The 18,329-nt window shown below is 42.5% G+C and overlaps 1 protein-coding gene across 1 annotated transcript; it reads left to right on the top strand.

Annotated features, from left to right (window-relative positions):
• Positions 1 to 2,651: 2,651 nt before the first annotated feature.
• On the top strand, positions 2,652 to 17,949 carry LOC136749745 (voltage-dependent calcium channel gamma-4 subunit). Its single transcript, XM_066704256.1, has 4 exons — positions 2,652 to 2,922; positions 13,345 to 13,428; positions 14,239 to 14,379; positions 14,728 to 17,949. The coding sequence occupies exons 1-4, from the start codon at positions 2,706 to 2,708 to the stop codon at positions 15,249 to 15,251; spliced, it is 966 nt and encodes a 321-aa protein (XP_066560353.1). The 5' UTR covers positions 2,652 to 2,705; the 3' UTR covers positions 15,252 to 17,949.
• The last annotated feature ends 380 nt before the right edge of the window (positions 17,950 to 18,329 follow it).

Below are 18,329 nucleotides of genomic sequence, written 5' to 3'. Positions count from 1 at the left end.
AAGTACATTATTACTTCAATTATGGGTTCATTTTAATAATTGAGAGCTCGGTTGGAACAAAATCCATCAGGGTAGGGGGTCCTCCAGGGCCAGGGTTGAGAACCACTGTTGAAAGCCAGCCGAGTTCATAAAGCCCAATGAAGATGCTGACTGTGTGATGCCCAGGTAGGTATGGCACACACAGACTACAGACACAAATGAAAAGAGCTGTATCTCCCCAAACACAACAGCTAGCATTTTCAAAACAACTTTCACATGAAGAAGACCAATTCTGAATTATTTTACAGCCTATGTTTCACTTGTGAATCGTAAGAATAATTTGTGAAAATCTATAACATACCGCATATGTGCACATAGCCATGCATAAAATTGCTATATCTCCCCAACCAGAACAGGTAGTGTGTTCAAACCAACTTTCAAGTTAAAAGACAGCTGTTGATGTAAGCACATTGTTCTAAACGTTGTATTGTTTTAAAACATATATCAGTAAATAAAGAAAGGAAAAATCACACATGTACTCTTTTGGTATACACTAAAGGTAAATAAGTACTCTGTTAGACATTATCTCAGTTGATTTATATATAATCAGCTCTCAAGTCAAGCTCTTTCTATATGTTCCTCAGTGACTATGATTCCATGAATATACTTTCTTTCAGATACAGTGTGATAGTTGCCAGAAATGGCTACACACCAATTGCATCCAAATGACTGACGATGAATTTGAAAAGGCAAAACAACAGAAAGACGACTGGTGGTGTCCTGTTTGTTTATAAATAAGCACTAGAGGCCACCTAGGCATGGTGCAGTGCCACATTATATACAGATCATTATTTTCATAAAGACAAAATGGAAACTAGCTTTTATGTTATTAGATAATAATAACCACATTTTGCTCAGTATAGAGTTAATCCTAAATTCCTTGTCAATATGAATCAGATTTTATTTTGTTATGGTTTTATTTAGTAATGTATATAGTTTTGTTTAAATCAATGTGTTGCTTTAATTAGGGTTTAAAATGCCTTTGGAAAATATTAGTTGTGTTTACGAATATGTTTTGTTATTGTTCTTATTGTCTTTGTTATTCATGAAGACCTATGTGTGTGAGAGATGTTAATGCTTTTCACAACAGATTATTAGGCATAAATAAAACAAACTGTGAAGTGATTGTGTATCTCTTATGATTTGTGTTTGTATTATTTGTTTTCATTGTATATCCATACTATTCATAGGTACAAAACATTCTGAAACAATTCACAACTGGTCTTCACATACAGTTATTTGTAACTGTGGGAGCACCCGATGCATGCCAGCATCAGTGATACACTGTTGCTAGTGGTGGTTAGGGATATCAAGCAATTTCAGGCATGTCACAAATTATTGTTAGAATTTACAGGTAAAACAGAGACTGTGAAACAATTCACAATTAGTCTTCTGAACATTTCAGCTGCTTTGGACATTCTACGTGCTGTGGTTCGGGAGATTTAACGCATGTCAGGCTTTGTGTGTGTGTGTGTGTGTATGTTGAATGTTACTGTTTTTCACAAATTATTCTTATGATTCACAAGTAAAACAAAGGTTGTGAAAGAATTCACACTTGGTCTTCTTTATGTAAAAGTTGGTTTGAACAAGCTACCTATTATGGTTGGGGAGATACAGCCATTTTACGCATGGCTATGTGCACATATGTGTGTGCATGTATGTTGAATGTTATAGATTTTCACTAATTATTCTTATGATTCACAAATAAAACAAATGTTTTGAATTAATTGACAATTGATCTTCTTCATGTGAAAGTTGATTTGAAAACGCTAGTTATTATGGCTGAGGAGATACAGATATTTACAGGCAATGTTCAGTGTTTTATTGATTTTCACAAATGATTCGTATGGTTCAAAAGTAAAACACAGGTTGTGAAATAATTCACAATTGGTCTTCTTCATGTGAAAGTTGATTTGAAAACGCTAGATGTTATGGTTGGGGAGATGCAGCTCTTTTTATTAATGTCTGGTAGTCGAATATCAAACTAATATTAAACGTTTAGACAACTTTACCGAGGTGCTGTGGAGCGTCTGTCCGTGTGGCGCCGATTGATCCATCTCCAGTCTCTCCCCCCAGTCCGGCCTTCCTCCTCGGGGTCTCCAGACATCGAAATCCGTCTCCTCCTACCCGAGCACTTTGTAACACATTTGCCTTTCTTCTCCAGCGCCGTGACGGCCCAGTATTGACATGTGTGTTCGCCATTGGTTACTCCAGGAGAAGGTGGGGTTTGAGTGGAAGCTGCCGGAGCGCAAACTGAACCAAAGCGACCGAGTTTGTGGAGAGCTGTTCCTGCCTGAAAACAGCTGGGTGTTAGTCAAGGGAGTGAGCTGCAAAAAAGAAGGAACAGGAGAAGAAAAAGAAAATCGTCACCAACCATAAGATTTAATAAAAACAAAACAAACAAAAAAGTGTGTCAGGAGCGCACCCGGTTTCGGATCTTATATTCTGTTCATGAAGCTCAAACCCTTGGAGACTGTGGGTTTGACAAGTTTGCCAAGCAGCCAGGATCGGCTCTGAAACTTACCAGGGAGATGCGCTTTGGGAGAACTTGGACCACAACAGCGGGGCCATAGAGGGGCGTGAGGGGGACGGGAATGCGCGTCTTGGGGGTCCTCGGCGTGGTGCGCTTCAGTGTGTAGATGGGGCTTGGGTTACTATGAAGTAGCATGGCGTGGTGTGACCGTGGGGTTCAAATGCTGCTGACCACGGTGGGGGCTTTTGCCGCGTTCAGTCTGATGACCATCGCCATCGGGACGGACTACTGGCTCTACTCGAGGGCGTACATCTGCAACGCCACCAACATCACCACGGACGAGTCACAGCCCAAGAAGGCGAGGGGCGACCTGACACACTCGGGGCTCTGGAGAATCTGTTGTATCGAAGGTATCTAGTGGCTGGATTTTTTTCTGTATTCTTTCCTTTCCTTTCCTTTCCTCTCTCTCTCTCTCTCTCTCTCTCTCTCTCTCTCTCTCTCTATTTGTATGTATGTATGCATGTAATACTGCATGGGCAGTACAAATATAAGTAAATTAATGCATTGATAAAACATACATTTGAGAGTTAGACAGTTAAAGGCGAGCGAACAGACAAAGCTGGTCGGCTATGGTGCGCAGAGCTACAGTTGGTGAGTCTCTGTAGTTGCATGCACGGCGAAAAAAACGGGGCGTAAAGCCTCTACTAAAGGAAAAGTTCCCAGGGAGGGGTAGATTGAGATGCCAGTACGATGTATTTGAACAGCAGACACAGGACATATAAATGCTGCTCAGTGAAGGAGCGCAGACAGGAATCTGTGAGCCGTTGGGAATACAAGACACTTATTTCAAGGCGGGCTGGGAGGATAGGAGAAACTGCTCAAATACAGCTGTGAAATACTTCTCATTGTTTTATTTTTTTGTCTGGCACAATGCACACTTAGATGTGGTTCATGGTTCAAAATAAAAATATTAAAACGAACGACAGCGGCAGTTAATTATATGATTTCGGGGGGTAGAAAATAATATATCGGTCTTAGAAATGACGGCTGTAAAACGTCAGATTAGCCGATTGATTTTGCAGAATAAATGTGTGCAGGGCGATCTGTCCAACCCGAGTGAGCGGAGACTCGAGGTGCATTCCGTAAACAGTCTCCCTTCATTTAGCTCTTTATTGTATTTGATGCTGTTGCTTGGCAACTGCATCCCTGAAATCGCTATGGAAACATGGGCAAATGTATAAAAATAGATAAGTATGAAAAAGCGTTTTCTTGTCCTTTTTGTTAGGAAAAGAAAAGTAAATGCGATTGACAAGATTACATCCTCTCCATAACCCATTGCCGGTTATGATAATTCTACTTTTTTATGATTCCCATCTCTGTGGCGTTTTCTCTCGCTGCTGTGCGCAAGCGGCCGTGTTTGAAAGCTGGGGAAATCAAGCGCCAAGGAGGGGAGGCTCAAGGTGCAGTTTTCGTAAGGATACTGTTGAATTACGTGCAGACGAGATATGCTTGGAGCTCTGTTTTCAAAATGTGTAGGATGAACATGGTGATTATAACATTCATATTGCTATGATTTAATTGCTTATTTGATCGTTTTTCAGTGTTGTATTTGTGCATTGAAAAAAACATGATTGCACTGGCGTTGTGGTATTTTTCACAGAAATCATTATGCACTTGGTCCCCAATGTAATGAAAAGCACAGAAGAAGAAAAAAAATCCTGCCTCGTTCTCGATCTCATCCCGGGAGGGCGGGGTTTCACCTGAGTGACTCATGGGGACCCAATATTAATCACCGAAGGAGTTTCTCCGATCAGTTCAGAGTAAAATCAATACAGGTATTGGTTTCTGTGTCTCGATAGGTACTCCCTCGAAGCCTTGAAGGTTATCCCTTTTTAATACAGGCGATGTAACTCATAAAATGTTTCAAATGTCCTATGTAACCATTCTTTATTTATTATTATTACTATTATTATTATCTGTGAGGTGTAGCCCAGGTCCCACTTTGTCAATGTCTTGGAATATGATTGTGTACAGAAGTGGTAAAGCAATAAAAAAAAATCAAAAGTACTGTTGAGATAAAACAAATCAATAAACCAACACGGCTGTGCATTGGTATCATATGTAGGCGGATCACGCTGCGCACATGTTATAACGGCGTTATTGTGCGAGCTGTCCGTGGCCTGTGGTGCTGAATTCCTTCCCATTCATATTCCTGGGTTTTCACAAACGTGCTCTTTGCTACTGGAATAATTCCTTTGTGTTTGGAGTTTCCTCCCCTCTTCCCCTCTCACCCTTCTTATTTTTTAGATGGTGTAATTTAAGTAGGACCGTGGTTAACCACGGTTAAGCCCGAAAAATGGTTAGCTGCACAACTTGTAAAGGCTCTTTGAAGATTTGAATGAGTTGGAATGCCAATTAGGATCTGGCAGATAATGAGCTGGCAGAAAAATAAAAAATGGAAAGGAAAGAACAACACTTGGTTGCTTTCTTGTTTGTTAGTTGTTTTTTTTCTACCAAAGACCAAAGTAATTCTGAGTTGGCAGAAAAAAAAAGAATGAATAATGTATTTCTTTATTGATTTATGCTGCTTTATTTTTCTAAAGACTTTGAAGATGTTGAAGGAGGTTGGCGGCCAGAGTTGCCAGTCCCTGACCCCCTGTATGTGATCTCTGTGGTGTAGTAACTGTGTGGCAACTGGTGGGTTGCAGTCTGTGTGTGAACGGGCCCTGCTTTCACCTCACCACCTGCATTACCAAAGCCAGCTGTAACGTATTCTGAATTATTTGTAAGCATATATATGAAACATGTGAGTTACCCAGTATTTATTTAGTTTTTTTTTTTTCTAATCAAAGGGGAATAACGTGTCAGTCGTTTAAGGCATGGAAATGTAGTCTGTGTGTGTTATTTCAGATCCTGAATTCATTATTCCTAAGGTGCTGCAACACAGAGATCTGGCTAATTCAGTTTTATATGTCATGCAAGATGGGACAGCTTACCCTCACATAAACCATAGATGTAGTTTTTATTCCAGGTTTGAGGTCACTGCAATGAGTTGTGGTCACTGAATACCTCTTTGTAAATGGGTTTTTATTTTGTATTGATTTTTCTCCAATCAGTGTGACCCATCTTCGTTATAGCAGAAATACTACAAGCATGTCAAAGCCACCCTAAAACATGGTGACAGTGCAATCAAATCCCAGTAGGCCCCACTGCCAGCATGCTGTCATTTTAAGCAGCTGAGGTATTTAAATGAGTACCAAAGCATTTAAAAGGCACCAGTGATTCAGTATCCTCAGCTTAGTGGAGCAGTTTGGGAAATGTGTCTCCGTGCTCTACAGTGAAGGCAGAGCTGGATTCAAACAGCCTTATTAGGGCTGCCAATGGGCCCCATGATTCTGAGACACTTAGAGCCAGAACAGGATTTTATCGTCGCCCTGAAACTGAAACAAATTAACATGTAAATTTAGTGTAATTGTATTTTCAGGCCCTGAACAGCAATAATGCAGCAATATCAATTTAGCGAAGGTTTAATGCCTGATTTACATGTTAATTTGTTTCAGTTGCAGGGCAACTCAAATCCTTTTCTGTCTCAAAGTGTCCTGGGACTACAGGGCCTGTTGACAAAGCCTATGCCTGATACCAGGATGCAGGGAATCATGCTGAAAAGATGTGTAAAATATCACCAGCTGCCTGTAGACAGGGCGTGCAGGGCAGAGCTGGCGACCAAGGCAGTGAGCACGCCTCTCACAGGCTCTCATGTGTCACAAACAGCCAGAACAGGACATGGCCAAGCAGGGTGGTCTTCATGTTGGTTAATAGGGGTTAAAGGGGGATAGAGGACCAGAGCTCAATAAAGCAATGTAATGGTTTTGTTTTGCTCATACTGGTGACTAAATGTTTGCTCCTGGGGAATGCCATGGTATATTTCAACATTAGGGCAGCAATAGGTCACAGCTCACAGGAATTTGCTTTCATTGCGAGGACTTATTTTTTTTTGGCAAATATCATATTTATATGTGTGTATGCTTATGTATGTATATATCTATATATGCTCTTATCGCAGACCATCATGAAGTGAAACATGATGTGTACAGCCATGACAACAGAGAGAATTTTCCTTGCACTTTTCAGCACAGAGAAGGTGGCCTAATCAAAGCGCAGTGTAGGATGTGCTCAGCACCCTAATGTGTGGCAAAACCACTCACAATTAGATGCGGGTGTTTAGCAGCGAAAGCCAGAGCACAACGTCTTACACTGGGCTGCACAACAGAGCGGGGATTGATCTCGGCAATTTTGTCTGTTCACAAAAAAGAAAAAGAAAAGAAAAAGAAACATAAAAAAAGAAAATGCAAAGAGAAGAAGCAGGCCTGCCACTTTGCCTTTCCCTTGGCATTCTACAGGTTTGTAATTAAAATGCAGCAGCTGAAAGGGCATGCAAGCTTTAATTAGCCACCGGGCCTAAGCTTCCGGTCCTGCCTGGTACTCAAACAGAATGATAACAAGCCTGGTACTCCGTGCCAGACCTTGTTCGGAGGGCTTTGCGCTACACTGAGAGCCACTCACATCTCAACCATGATGTCGCAAAGGAAACTGAATGGTCTGTGCGTTCACTGGTGCAGCGGCCAATCGCTTGTTTCGCAGCCATCTGTAGCTACAGACTCGGAGGCAGGCGGAGTGGAGGCTTGCCTGTCGCTCGCAGAGCCCAGTGCCTGCTAATGCACAAGTTTGAACACTAAACGAGGTTTAACGTGAAGAACACAAAAGAAAACCTCAGAAAAATAAGCACTCTCTTGTTTTGTACTCAGCTGCAGCTGGAAAAAAAAACAGCCACAGAATCTACACTGTAGAGAAAGATGTTTTCTTTCCTTTTGAAAATAAGGAATGTGGTTTGTCATCTTTGGTCATTCCCGATTCCTCCCAAAAGAGACTGAAATTACAGGACAGTTGACACTCCTGGGAAGAACCGAGGTAACAGGTTGGACACTGTAAATAGCAATCTGATAGTTTGCATTACAATGATCTCTAATTGAATTAGTTAATCATTAGTATATATGACATGATAATGCAAACTTGTCTTGTTTGCCTGATTGAATGTTGTAGTTTTCCTAAAAAAAAATTCTAATACATCAGAAACAGACTATCTATCTATCTATATATAATCATCATCATCATCAGCCTATATCAATACGATGCTGGATGAAGGCCTCCTCAAGATGTTTCCACTTTTTAATCTATAGCTTCTCTTTTCCAAGTCATGCCAGAAAAGTTTACTATTTCATCTTCCCATCTTTCATGTCTTCTACGTGTTTTATTAATCTCTTGGGATCCATTCGGTAGCTTCCATTATTTGCCTTTGATATATATATATATATATATATATATATACACTCACCTAAAGGATTATTAGGAACACCTGTTCAATTTCTCATTAATGCAATTATCTAACCAACCAATCACATGGCAGTTGCTTCAATGCATTTAGGGGTGTGGTCCTGGTCAAGACAATCTCCTGAACTCCAAACTGAATGTCTGAATGGGAAAGAAAGGTGATTTAAGCAATTTTGAGCGTGGCATGGTTGTTGGTGCCAGACGGGCCGGTCTGAGTATTTCACAATCTGCTCAGTTACTGGGATTTTCACGCACAACCATTTCTAGGGTTTACAAAGAATGGTGTGAAAAGGGAAAAACATCCAGTATGCGGCAGTCCTGTGGGCAAAAATGCCTTGTTGATGCTAGAGGTCAGAGGAGAATGGGCCGACTGATTCAAGCTGATAGAAGAGCAACTTTGACTGAAATAACCACTCGTTACAACCGAGATATGCAGCAAAGCATTTGTGAAGCCACAACACGTACAACCTTGAGGCGGATGGGCTACAACAGCAGAAGACCCCACCGGGTACCACTCATCTCCACTACAAATAGGAAAAAGAGGCTACAATTTGCACAAGCTCACCAAAATTGGACAGTTGAAGACTGGAAAAATGTTGCCTGGTCTGATGAGTCTCCATTTCTGTTGAGACATTCAGATGGTAGAGTCAGAATTTGGCGTAAACAGAATGAGAACATGGATCCATCATGCCTTGTTACCACTGTGCAGGCTGGTGGTGGTGGTGTAATGGTGTGGGGGATGTTTTCTTGGCACACTTTAGGCCCCTTAGTGCCAATTGGGCATCGTTTAAATGCCACGGCCTACCTGAGCATTGTTTCTGACCATGTCCATCCCTTTATGACCACCATGTACCCATCCTCTGATGGCTACTTCCAGCAGGATAATGCACCATGTCACAAAGGTCGAATCATTTCAAATTGGTTTCTTGAACATGACAATGAGTTCACTGTACTAAACTGGCCCCCACAGTCACCAGATCTCAACCCAATTGAGCATCTTTGGGATGTGGTGGAACGGGAGCTTCGTACCCTGGATGTGCATCCCACAAATCTCCATCAACTGCAAGATGCTATCCTATCAATATGGGCCAACATTTCTAAAGAATGCTTTCAGCACCTTGTTGAATCAATGCCACGTAGAATTAAGGCAGTTCTGAAGGCGAAAGGTGGTCAAACACAGTATTAGTATGGTGTTCCTAATAATCCTTTAGGTGAGTGTATATATATATATATATGTGAATGGCTGAGTTCACTTGAAAACTAATACATTAATGGACTGGGCAGTTAATTTGCTCTTGTCTGCGGTTTTGGTGTTAATGAACCGATTAATTAAGTAGGTATGTCTGGCCTTTGCTTTGAGGAGAGCAGTGCAGTAGCTTATGTGCTCAATGCTCAATGCTGTGTATTGATGGTATCATCTGAGGGGATTGAGTGAGTGTGTGTGTATGTGTGTGTTGGCCGGGGGGGTGTTGTATTAAAGAACAATGAAGATGTCAAAGGCATCCTTAGAGACGTTATGGAAATCTGATTCTTGGAACGGAGTGCAGGTTGCTATGGAGAAGATGTACTCGGTAATGTACTTGTGCCTCCACTCTGGCCTGGGGGACCCGAGCCCTTTCCCGGCGCTCGGCCATGTCAGTCAACACGGTTCATTACACCACTACGAGACGTCCATGCAGAACACACCTGGCTGGATGCTTGTATGACACGACTCGCACTGCTGACAAATCACCTGGACAAGGCCCTTCTCCTTCAATCTGATCCCAAATGAACCGAGAGAGGAATGTGTGTATGATATATGTATTGAGTTTAATAAAAAAACAACACTGCAGAGAAGAATCGCAGCGTGTCAATCACAGACACCATGCCAAGGCATAGGGAGCTCAACTCCACACAGCTGGCGATTTACCTACACGATGAATTAAAACATCCCGTTTAATCAGATTTTCCGGGGCCATGCAAGAAAACAAAACAAGAATGAAAAGCACTTCAACCTGCAGACTCATTTTCTTCTTCACTATGGGATTGAAATGTAATCTGCACATCAAGGAGATGCATCAGAGATCAGCAAAGTATGTCCTGAAATGTAGGAAACCAGACCTTCCCTCCCCCAACTCCCCAATAGACAGTGTCATTGGCAGACAAGCTTTCCAAATAGGACGTGTCCAGCAGGAAAGAGTTCACCTCCTCTGGGCTCACCTCCTCCTGATTGGTAGAGGAGTCTCAATGGGGTGAGGAGTGGAAGGTGGTGCCAGCTAGTCAGCCCAGCCCATTAGGCATCACAGCCAAGACTGATGCATCAGTGTGGTCTTGGCGGAGCCAACTGGGACTCCAGTGCATGTCTCAGAGTCCCAGAATCCCACTGACTGGTGTCACCTGGAAAGGCAAGGATGTTATTTCATAGGAAGGAGACTGCAGTCTTTGTCAGCACTAGCTGCCCATGGGGGGTTTCAGTTTCAGCGCCAACTTCTCGGTGGAACTTGCTTCTTGAAAAAAACACCACCATCTGTTTAGATAAACTTTTTTTTCTTCAAGATGTGGAAATGAGTACAAACGTATTCAATTCAAATGCATCGTATGTCTTAAGTTGTTCATGCTGTTAGTAATTTAGCAATTCAGATCAAATTGTTTTAATATTCATAAGGAATATTTGATTTGAGGAATATTGTGATGTTTTATTCTCTTAAAATTTTCAATTTTTTTTTTTAACGATAGCTACTTTAGGGCACTGCTGTGCAGCTTTTTCATTAGATACATACACATATATTTAAAATATATCTCTTGCTCTGTCCCGTTCTGAAACAAGCGACTGGGAAAGTGCTGGGAAACTTGTCCTCTCTCTTCATAGACCTAATTTATTTTCTAATTAACTTGGTGCTCCTGATTAAATAACAGACCCAATTAAACGCATGCTGTGCCATGGAAGCTGTGCCACAGAGTGGCCATTGTTCTTCATTTCACCCCAAACAGAACTGGGTTATGAAATCAGAGTTGGTTTAACAGAGTTGGAATGGCTTTGGGTTTCCCCCATTTTGCACTTCCAAGAAGAGGGATAAACACTAAACTAATTCAGCTCCTCCCACGTGTGTCGAGTCAGAAATGGGATTAGGGTGGATCTACACTACTGTTTATTTAACATTTTTGCCAAATATAAGTTTATTTTTTTCCCAGCTGTTTACAGATACTTGATGTGGAATAAACAACATCCAACAAGTGCTTGTTTTGCACTGTGCTTCAGGAGCACCATCGAATAAAACATTCACTTGTGGATCAAGTGTCTGTCTATATTCCTTTTGCACAAATGCTGTCTTTTTGTTATTGTTGCTGTTGCTGTTTGTTTGATTGTGTTTGTCGGGCAAGAATGTCTTCTGTTGTGTGATCACTTAACTGTCACATCTTTAAAGAAATTATCGATTGGTTTAGCTTCACTTTTTGAGGTACAAATCACCTTTAATGAGTGTGTTTATAAGTTTGCAATATATTGGTTGGTCACAGCCTCTATGTACTGTCAGCGTGTCGATGTTGGACACTTGTTTCTTGGCGGAGGTGTGGATTTGAACATTCGAAGCCCAGATCCATTCCAATTATCTTTACCATTTGGGTCAGGTGTCAACATTAACCTGCGCCCCGGCGCTCTTCCTCTAGACAGCCTTCGATTCAGATTACTTCTGAAACGCATTTTGTTTACCGCCTCATTATGTTTTACACAGAGTTAATTAATGTGTAAATAAACTGTGCACAAGAAAGGCCGAGTCAAGGACCTTGTGTAAAGGTGGATTAAGTTAAGACACAGTGCTTTCACACATCACATGTTGTATATATGTAAAGGCACTTTTTGGTTGTGGGCTTTACAGAAGAGAAACCTTCATCTGCTTGACTTTTGTTTCTTTTCTTTGTCTGTGTGAAGGTCGCTTGATTTGTTTTCCTTTAGAGTGTGGACAACCGCCGTGTTGTCATATGGGTCTAAGATTAGAAAAGTGACGTGTCGTTTCTGCACAACACACATTGGGCTCCTATAGACACGGTCCCTATTAAGGGGAGGAGCTGAAGAAAACTGTGAATTCACACATCTGCAGTCAATCAGACTGAAGGAAGCAATGTTTCTAGTGCTGGCTTGCCCCCCAGCCTGTCCCCCAGCCACACTCAAAGCCCCAAACCAATGAAGAACCATGTTGAAAGTAATAGGTGCTGAAAGGAGTCCCACATGGCTGTATATTACTGGGCTGAAATAACCACAAAGGTTGAAGAAGACCATTGATAAATTAGTATTGTTGTTGTTGTTCTCTTAATACATGAAGGCTATCATATTAATAAGAGTGATATTAATATCTATAATTCCTAGGCAGATATGAGGCCAGTTGTTCACACATATTCACCGTTCATGTGTGTCATGAAGGCTTTCGATGTCTATGTTTGAACAAATATACAGTGAAATTATTTTCTTATTGTGTTTTAAGAAATGCACGTAATGTTCTCACCTGGTGTTTGTGTTTATGGTGCTGCAGTGCGTCGTTGCAACAGTTTGCTGGAAAGAGACCGGAGAATAAGGCAGTGTCCTTCCTTCGGTAATTTGAAATATCCGATACGTTTCTGGACTCGCTCACATTCAAATTCAAAGTGCCTACATTTGACTGCAATTAGAGAGTAATCAGTCAGCGTTTCTGGTTCATTACAGAATGCCTAATTAGGGTTAAGGTAAGTACAGAGGTTATAGATGCAAATTACTTGGAAACACTTTATTACGGTTTCAATCACCATTAATTACTGTCTCTTTTGGACTAATTTAGCACTGGAAGAGAAGAAAAAGAGGATTTGGGATATTATTATGAGGAATGTGTGCATATTGGGACATTTCCCCAGGTGGCAAAACATAAAGCAAAAGAAAATTGGATACATGTCTAATGATAAGCAGGTTTATTTTTCAATTGTTATTTTCATGTGTTTATTTTTGGGGGGGAGGCTTTGTAAACCTCTTGGATTTAAGTATCGAGTTGTGTGGATTGGCACGATACTCATCAGTGCCCATGGATGGACAATCCAATCTCTAATGCAGTCTGTGTGAGGTTACCAGACCTTGCCTGACCCAGCATTTCTGGGCACCCTGGAATACAGAGGCCAAGGTCTGAGACACCAGATGTCTGCAGTGCCCCACACAGCTGTGTGGCAGGCATGGGCACCGGGACATCTGTTGCAAGGTGATCCCCCGCCCCCGGTCATTGTAACAGCTGTTTAAATGTGAACAGTTTTGCACAGATGCCATCCATGCAGCTGCTCACCAATCAAATCATCTCTCTCGCATGGGAAGGCAGGATCTAAGAGGATGATTCCTCTACAGGACTGGAGCTCACGGCTCTACCGTTGTAGCCGGGGATGACTGTTCGTGGCTGTGTGAGAAGCCCCCCGCCTCATCTTTGTTTAATTCATGTTGGCCTCCTCTTCCCCAGGGATCAACAAAGGGAGCTGTTACCGGATCAATCACTTCCCCGAGGACAATGACTATGACACAGACAGCTCAGAGTATCTTTTACGTACGTACTCTCCACCCACACGGGAGGCAGTGAGTTTGTGTTGCGTATATGTGTGTGTGTTGTCTGGTTGTCTCTTAGATTGTAAGTCTCACTTTTGATTTAACCTTTTTAGTTTGTGTTTAATTTCTCTACAACAACGAAGGTGCAGAATGATTTGCTGTTGGCATAGACAACAGAATGCCACAGAATTGCATGCAGAGAAGCCACTCCAGAAATTGATAGATTGTTTTATTGTTTTGTTTAATCTTTTTATGTTTTCTTAAATATTTGCCATGATGAAGTCTTTGATCAGAACATATGCTAGTTAAAAGCTGTGTTTCTTTGAGTGGCCTAACAACCATGCATCTGTGGTAAAGGAGGTACTCAGAAATCACTTGAGCGAGATATAGACTCACTTTAAGAAAGCTATGAGACACTGAAGGATGAAGAGAGGCACCTGTGTTAAACAACCCTTGTGTGAAGGAACAGTATGATATATAGATAGATATATGGAAAGGGGGGCAGTGGTGTGGATCAACACACAGACAGAAAGATAAGTACACACACACTGTACATACACACATACATACAGATATGGAGCTGACAGTTTTCAGCACAACCCAAAGTGCCCGAGGAGCCGTCCCGAGTCCAGCTGTGATCGCACCGGGCACATCTGTTTGAGTCACCGCAGAACAAGCCACCTGTTTCTTGAGCGTAGCTGCAGCTCGTCAGAATCGGAAACCCGTGCAGTGTTTGGAGCAGACGAGAGACCCTTAACCGATGTCCATACAGTGCCCTACACCTCCTTTGTGCTGTTCTTTGTCCCTGCAGGTATTGTGCGAGCCTCCAGCATATTCCCCATCCTCAGCACCATCTTGCTGTTGCTTGGGGGGCTGTGTGTGGGTGCAGGACGGATATACAGTAACAAGAACAACATCCTCCTCAGCGCCGGCATCCTGTTTGTAGCAGCAGGTAATTACTACGAACTATTATTGTTACTATATGCTTACATTGAAAGAGTGATGCCTGGTCTATGATCCAGAGTCCTTTACCAGCTGGGCTGCCTGAGAAACCCTGCTGACAAACCCAGAGTAACAGTGATGATTAAAAATACCTTTTCATTTACGTACAGTCTGCTATTCTGCTATCAAAGCTCAGACAGGTAGTCAAAGCTCACAGCAACTAAAGCTGTTCACTTATGGGCAGGTGTATTAATATTCGCCAGTCAGCTGTCACCAGTAATAGATATCTAGCAGCTGAAGGTTTCTTTTCTCCTTTTCCCTCTTTCCTTCTCCCCCCCTCTCTCTGTCACCCCGGCAGGTCTGAGCAACATCATCGGCATCATCGTGTACATCTCCAGCAACGCAGGCGACCCAAGCGACAAGAAGGACGAGGACAAGAAGAACCAGTACAACTACGGCTGGTCCTTCTACTTCGGGGCGCTGTCCTTCATCGTGGCCGAGGCCATCGGCGTGCTGGCGGTCAACATCTACATCGAGAAGAATAAGGAGATGAGGTTCAAGACCCGCCGGGAGTTCATTAAGACTACCTCCTCCTCCTCGCCCTACTCCCGGATGCCCAGCTACCGCTACCGGAGGAGGCGATCACGCTCCAGCTCGCGGTCCACAGAGCCGTCCCCCTCCCGGGAGACCTCGCCCGTCGGGCTGAAGATGGTCGGCTCCGGCCCGCTGGGTGACATCTCCATGTACACGCTGACTCGGGATTCGCTCAAGAGCAACACGGCCTCCTATAGCCCGGAGCAGGAGTCCAGCTTTCTGCAAGTGCACAACTGCTTCCCCAAGGATGGGAAAGATGGCGTTAACAGGAGGACAACGCCTGTATGAAATGGTTGCAAAGCAGAGAAAATTATTGTTAAAAATGTTATAAAGAAAAAAGAAAACAAAAACTGTATAAGGAAAGGAAAATGGAAGAAAGTGGTGAAGGTGATGTCTTCTCATTTTGCAAAGTAGACAGTGACGAGCTGGTGTCGGATAATCTGTATTAATCTGAAGCAAACTGATTGCATCTCCTCCCTGACAAGACGTGTTGCAGAGTCCCAGTGACGAGACGGGGGGGTTTGAGAGCAGCCTGAACACACGCCTGTGAAACAGCTACCCGGGCGTTTGAAATAGCACTTTGTGAAAAGCTTTCGATTTTCACCATATAGTCAAAGAGATTTAGTAGCAATATATTCTGTGATCTCCTGGAAACAACAGCGACCCCCGGCTCCTCCTTCACCCACACGCCTAAACGTAGATTTGTTTTTCTTTTCCTTCATTTTTTCGTATCCTTCTTATTTTATTTTTTTGTTTGTTGTCGTGGTTATTTGCGAAACTTGTGTCTAAGCCAATAGTAGAAACTGGTGCTAATTGAAATGTAGCCGCAAACCTTCTCGCCTTTATTCCGCCTACCTGCCCTTCTCCCCCGCAGGCTCGTATGTTATCCATGGTCTTTAGGGCTCCCCCTGTCGTACATGTTTCTGTGCCAACATGCAGATCCATCCCACCATACATTTGTTTGTCCCCTTAAAGCAGCGCAGGGCTTGTGTCACAGGTTTGTGTTATTTTTCAGGTGTGAAATACACTGAAACAGTAGCCTGAGATTTTAAACCCCTTTCCTTTAACCTAATGGGGATATATTCATCTATTTAAAAGCTGTCCAGACTCAACCCCTTTTGCTCAGGGAAGCTGCAGTCATCCACCCGTTCCAGAGGAGAACAATTAACAAACACTAGATACGTTCAACTGATTTTTTCTTTACTTTCTGGTTTAGCACCGTTTTCTTTTGGGGGAAAGCGTTTTGAATTTGAAATCTCTGTCTGTACAGACCTGGAAGAGACATTCTTGCCTTCAGAGTCAAGCTTGAATTAATATTAAAAGAATAAAATAAAAATAAAAACGTGTTTTTTTCCGAAGCAATGGTTTTGCGTCAGACTGATGTTTCAATGCAGATTAATTTCAACGATATGCCAAAGGCAACGAAACATGTCTTACAACAGGACCACTGACACTTTGAACCTCCCTCTTAGAAATCGCCACATAAAAAGTCCAGTCCTGGGGAAAAAGTCTGCAAAGTCCACCAACAGCAAGTTTATGAACAGGTTGCTTTGCTTCTCCCTGCTCAGACAAAGACTGATGTTAAGTAATATCACTGCACAACAAACCTCCCAGGACCCATGATTCATCATTGTGGTTATAAGATCCTCAGAATTTGGACATGGATTTGCCACAGTGCAGGGATGATGGACTGAGAGGGACACCGATATGTCCTACATGTGTGATTTCTCACCCCGGTCCTCATGTTGTCACGTTGTCACATTGGTTTCATCCCGTCCTTGTTCTTGTGGGGTGTCACAGGGGCTTGTCTGATTTAGGCACAGATCTGTTACACGTCAGTATTTCCTCGTACAGTATTTGACATGGTTTTGTTTTTTATATATATACACACATATATGATATATTATATTCACACCTTGCTTGTGATGGTTGGCAAACATTGACTTTGTTCTTGAATGAAGGAATGACTTCGCAACTGAAGAGGTGAGCGGAGGAACAGAGGAAAATCACGTTGGGATTGTGGGGGATTATGGAGGTTATGACCAGAACCCTAGGACCAATTACTATTATTATTATTAATAGGTGCAAATAAGAAAAAAAAAGCCAAAACTGCTGTCACAACCTACCAGGGATAAACTGACCATTCCCATAGAGACATCCCATAGACACAGCTTTCTCTATATCAGCATTCACATGGAGAAATCTTACAGAACTCACTGAGACATTACAGTGTAATTGCTGATACGGGAACACAATTTTTTTTTTTTTTTTTTAATTTAACAGAGACAATAAAAAAATAAATTTCTCTTTATTGTTCACTTTCCCCCCTTGGTTTGTTACCCAACGCTATCGGTGTGCATCGTTTTTTATAGCAACACCTACTCGTACAAAACAACGGCATTGCCAACCTGCATCCCATCCCAGCGTTTCGTTTTTTCTTGTGTTTTCTGGGAAATCCACCGCTGTCTGGAATTGTGGGAATCTGGCGTGTCCGTTGTGTGTAAAGCTGGAAAAACCAATTAAGCCGGTGAAAGCGCTCTCTTTGTTTTGTTTTTAATCCTGTATCATTTATTTTAATTGACTTTGTCACTGTCTCAGTACCTGTGCGTTTGTGCAGACGGGGAGAGCGCAGGAGTCGCACGGTCTGTCCCTGGCTCCGTGTCGTGTGGAGAGGCCTGGCCCTGGAGGCTCTGCCCATCTTGACGAGATGCTGTACTCTCTGCTATTCCTTCCGGCAGCGTTACCCCCCTGACTCACTGGCATCTCTCAGCCCCCTCCTTCAGCAGCTGTTTTCATGCCATTAAGATGAAAATGACTGAATCAAATTGGCGCCTGTGGCTCTCACCAATTCACAGCGGGTGAAGACTGGCAGGTTGTAAAGTTGGTGTGGTGGATCAGGGGCCACGCTGTCCACTCCAATATAAATGAGGTGAATTTGACACATTTTGGGGTATGCAGCTGCTAAAGAAAACCATATCACTTCAAAAATGGATGGGGGATGGGGGATGGGGGTTGGGGGATGGGGGTTGGTGGATGGGGGTGGGTGGGGGGTGGATCAAGGCGTCAACCCATATTAAAGCCAAAATCAAATGATGTATTTATATATTTACTTACACATGTACTACAGCTGAGCTCTGCTTTTCCATGTGGTTGTTGTTGATGTTTGTTTTGTTTTCATTTAAACAACTGCATACATTTTTTCTGAAAGTTAATGCAAATATGAATGACAATTTCCAGCATTATTACAAATGAAAAAAAAACTGACACAGAGGAATAGAAACACAGAGAGAGATGGTGAATGTCATTGCAGTGTCTTTTTTTTCACTGTGCTCACTGAACTTTTATTCCACTGCTTAAATGGTTGAC

Source organism: Amia ocellicauda, chromosome 5, assembly GCF_036373705.1.
Source record: "Amia ocellicauda isolate fAmiCal2 chromosome 5, fAmiCal2.hap1, whole genome shotgun sequence".
Classification (NCBI taxonomy): Eukaryota; Metazoa; Chordata; class Actinopteri; order Amiiformes; family Amiidae; genus Amia; species Amia ocellicauda.
The sequence above is the reverse complement of the archived record's forward strand: the minus strand, read 5'-3'. Positions and strand labels throughout refer to the sequence as shown.

Bases quoted from the DNA above. Each gene is read 5' to 3' on its own strand.
- LOC136749745 (XM_066704256.1), top strand. From the start codon at position 2,706: ATGGCGTGGTGTGACCGTGGGGTTCAAATGCTGCTGACCACGGTGGGG. The intron at 13,429-14,238 runs GTACGTACTCTC...TTGTCCCTGCAG, and splicing joins CAGCTCAGAGTATCTTTTAC to GTATTGTGCGAGCCTCCAGC. The intron at 14,380-14,727 runs GTAATTACTACG...TCACCCCGGCAG, and splicing joins CATCCTGTTTGTAGCAGCAG to GTCTGAGCAACATCATCGGC.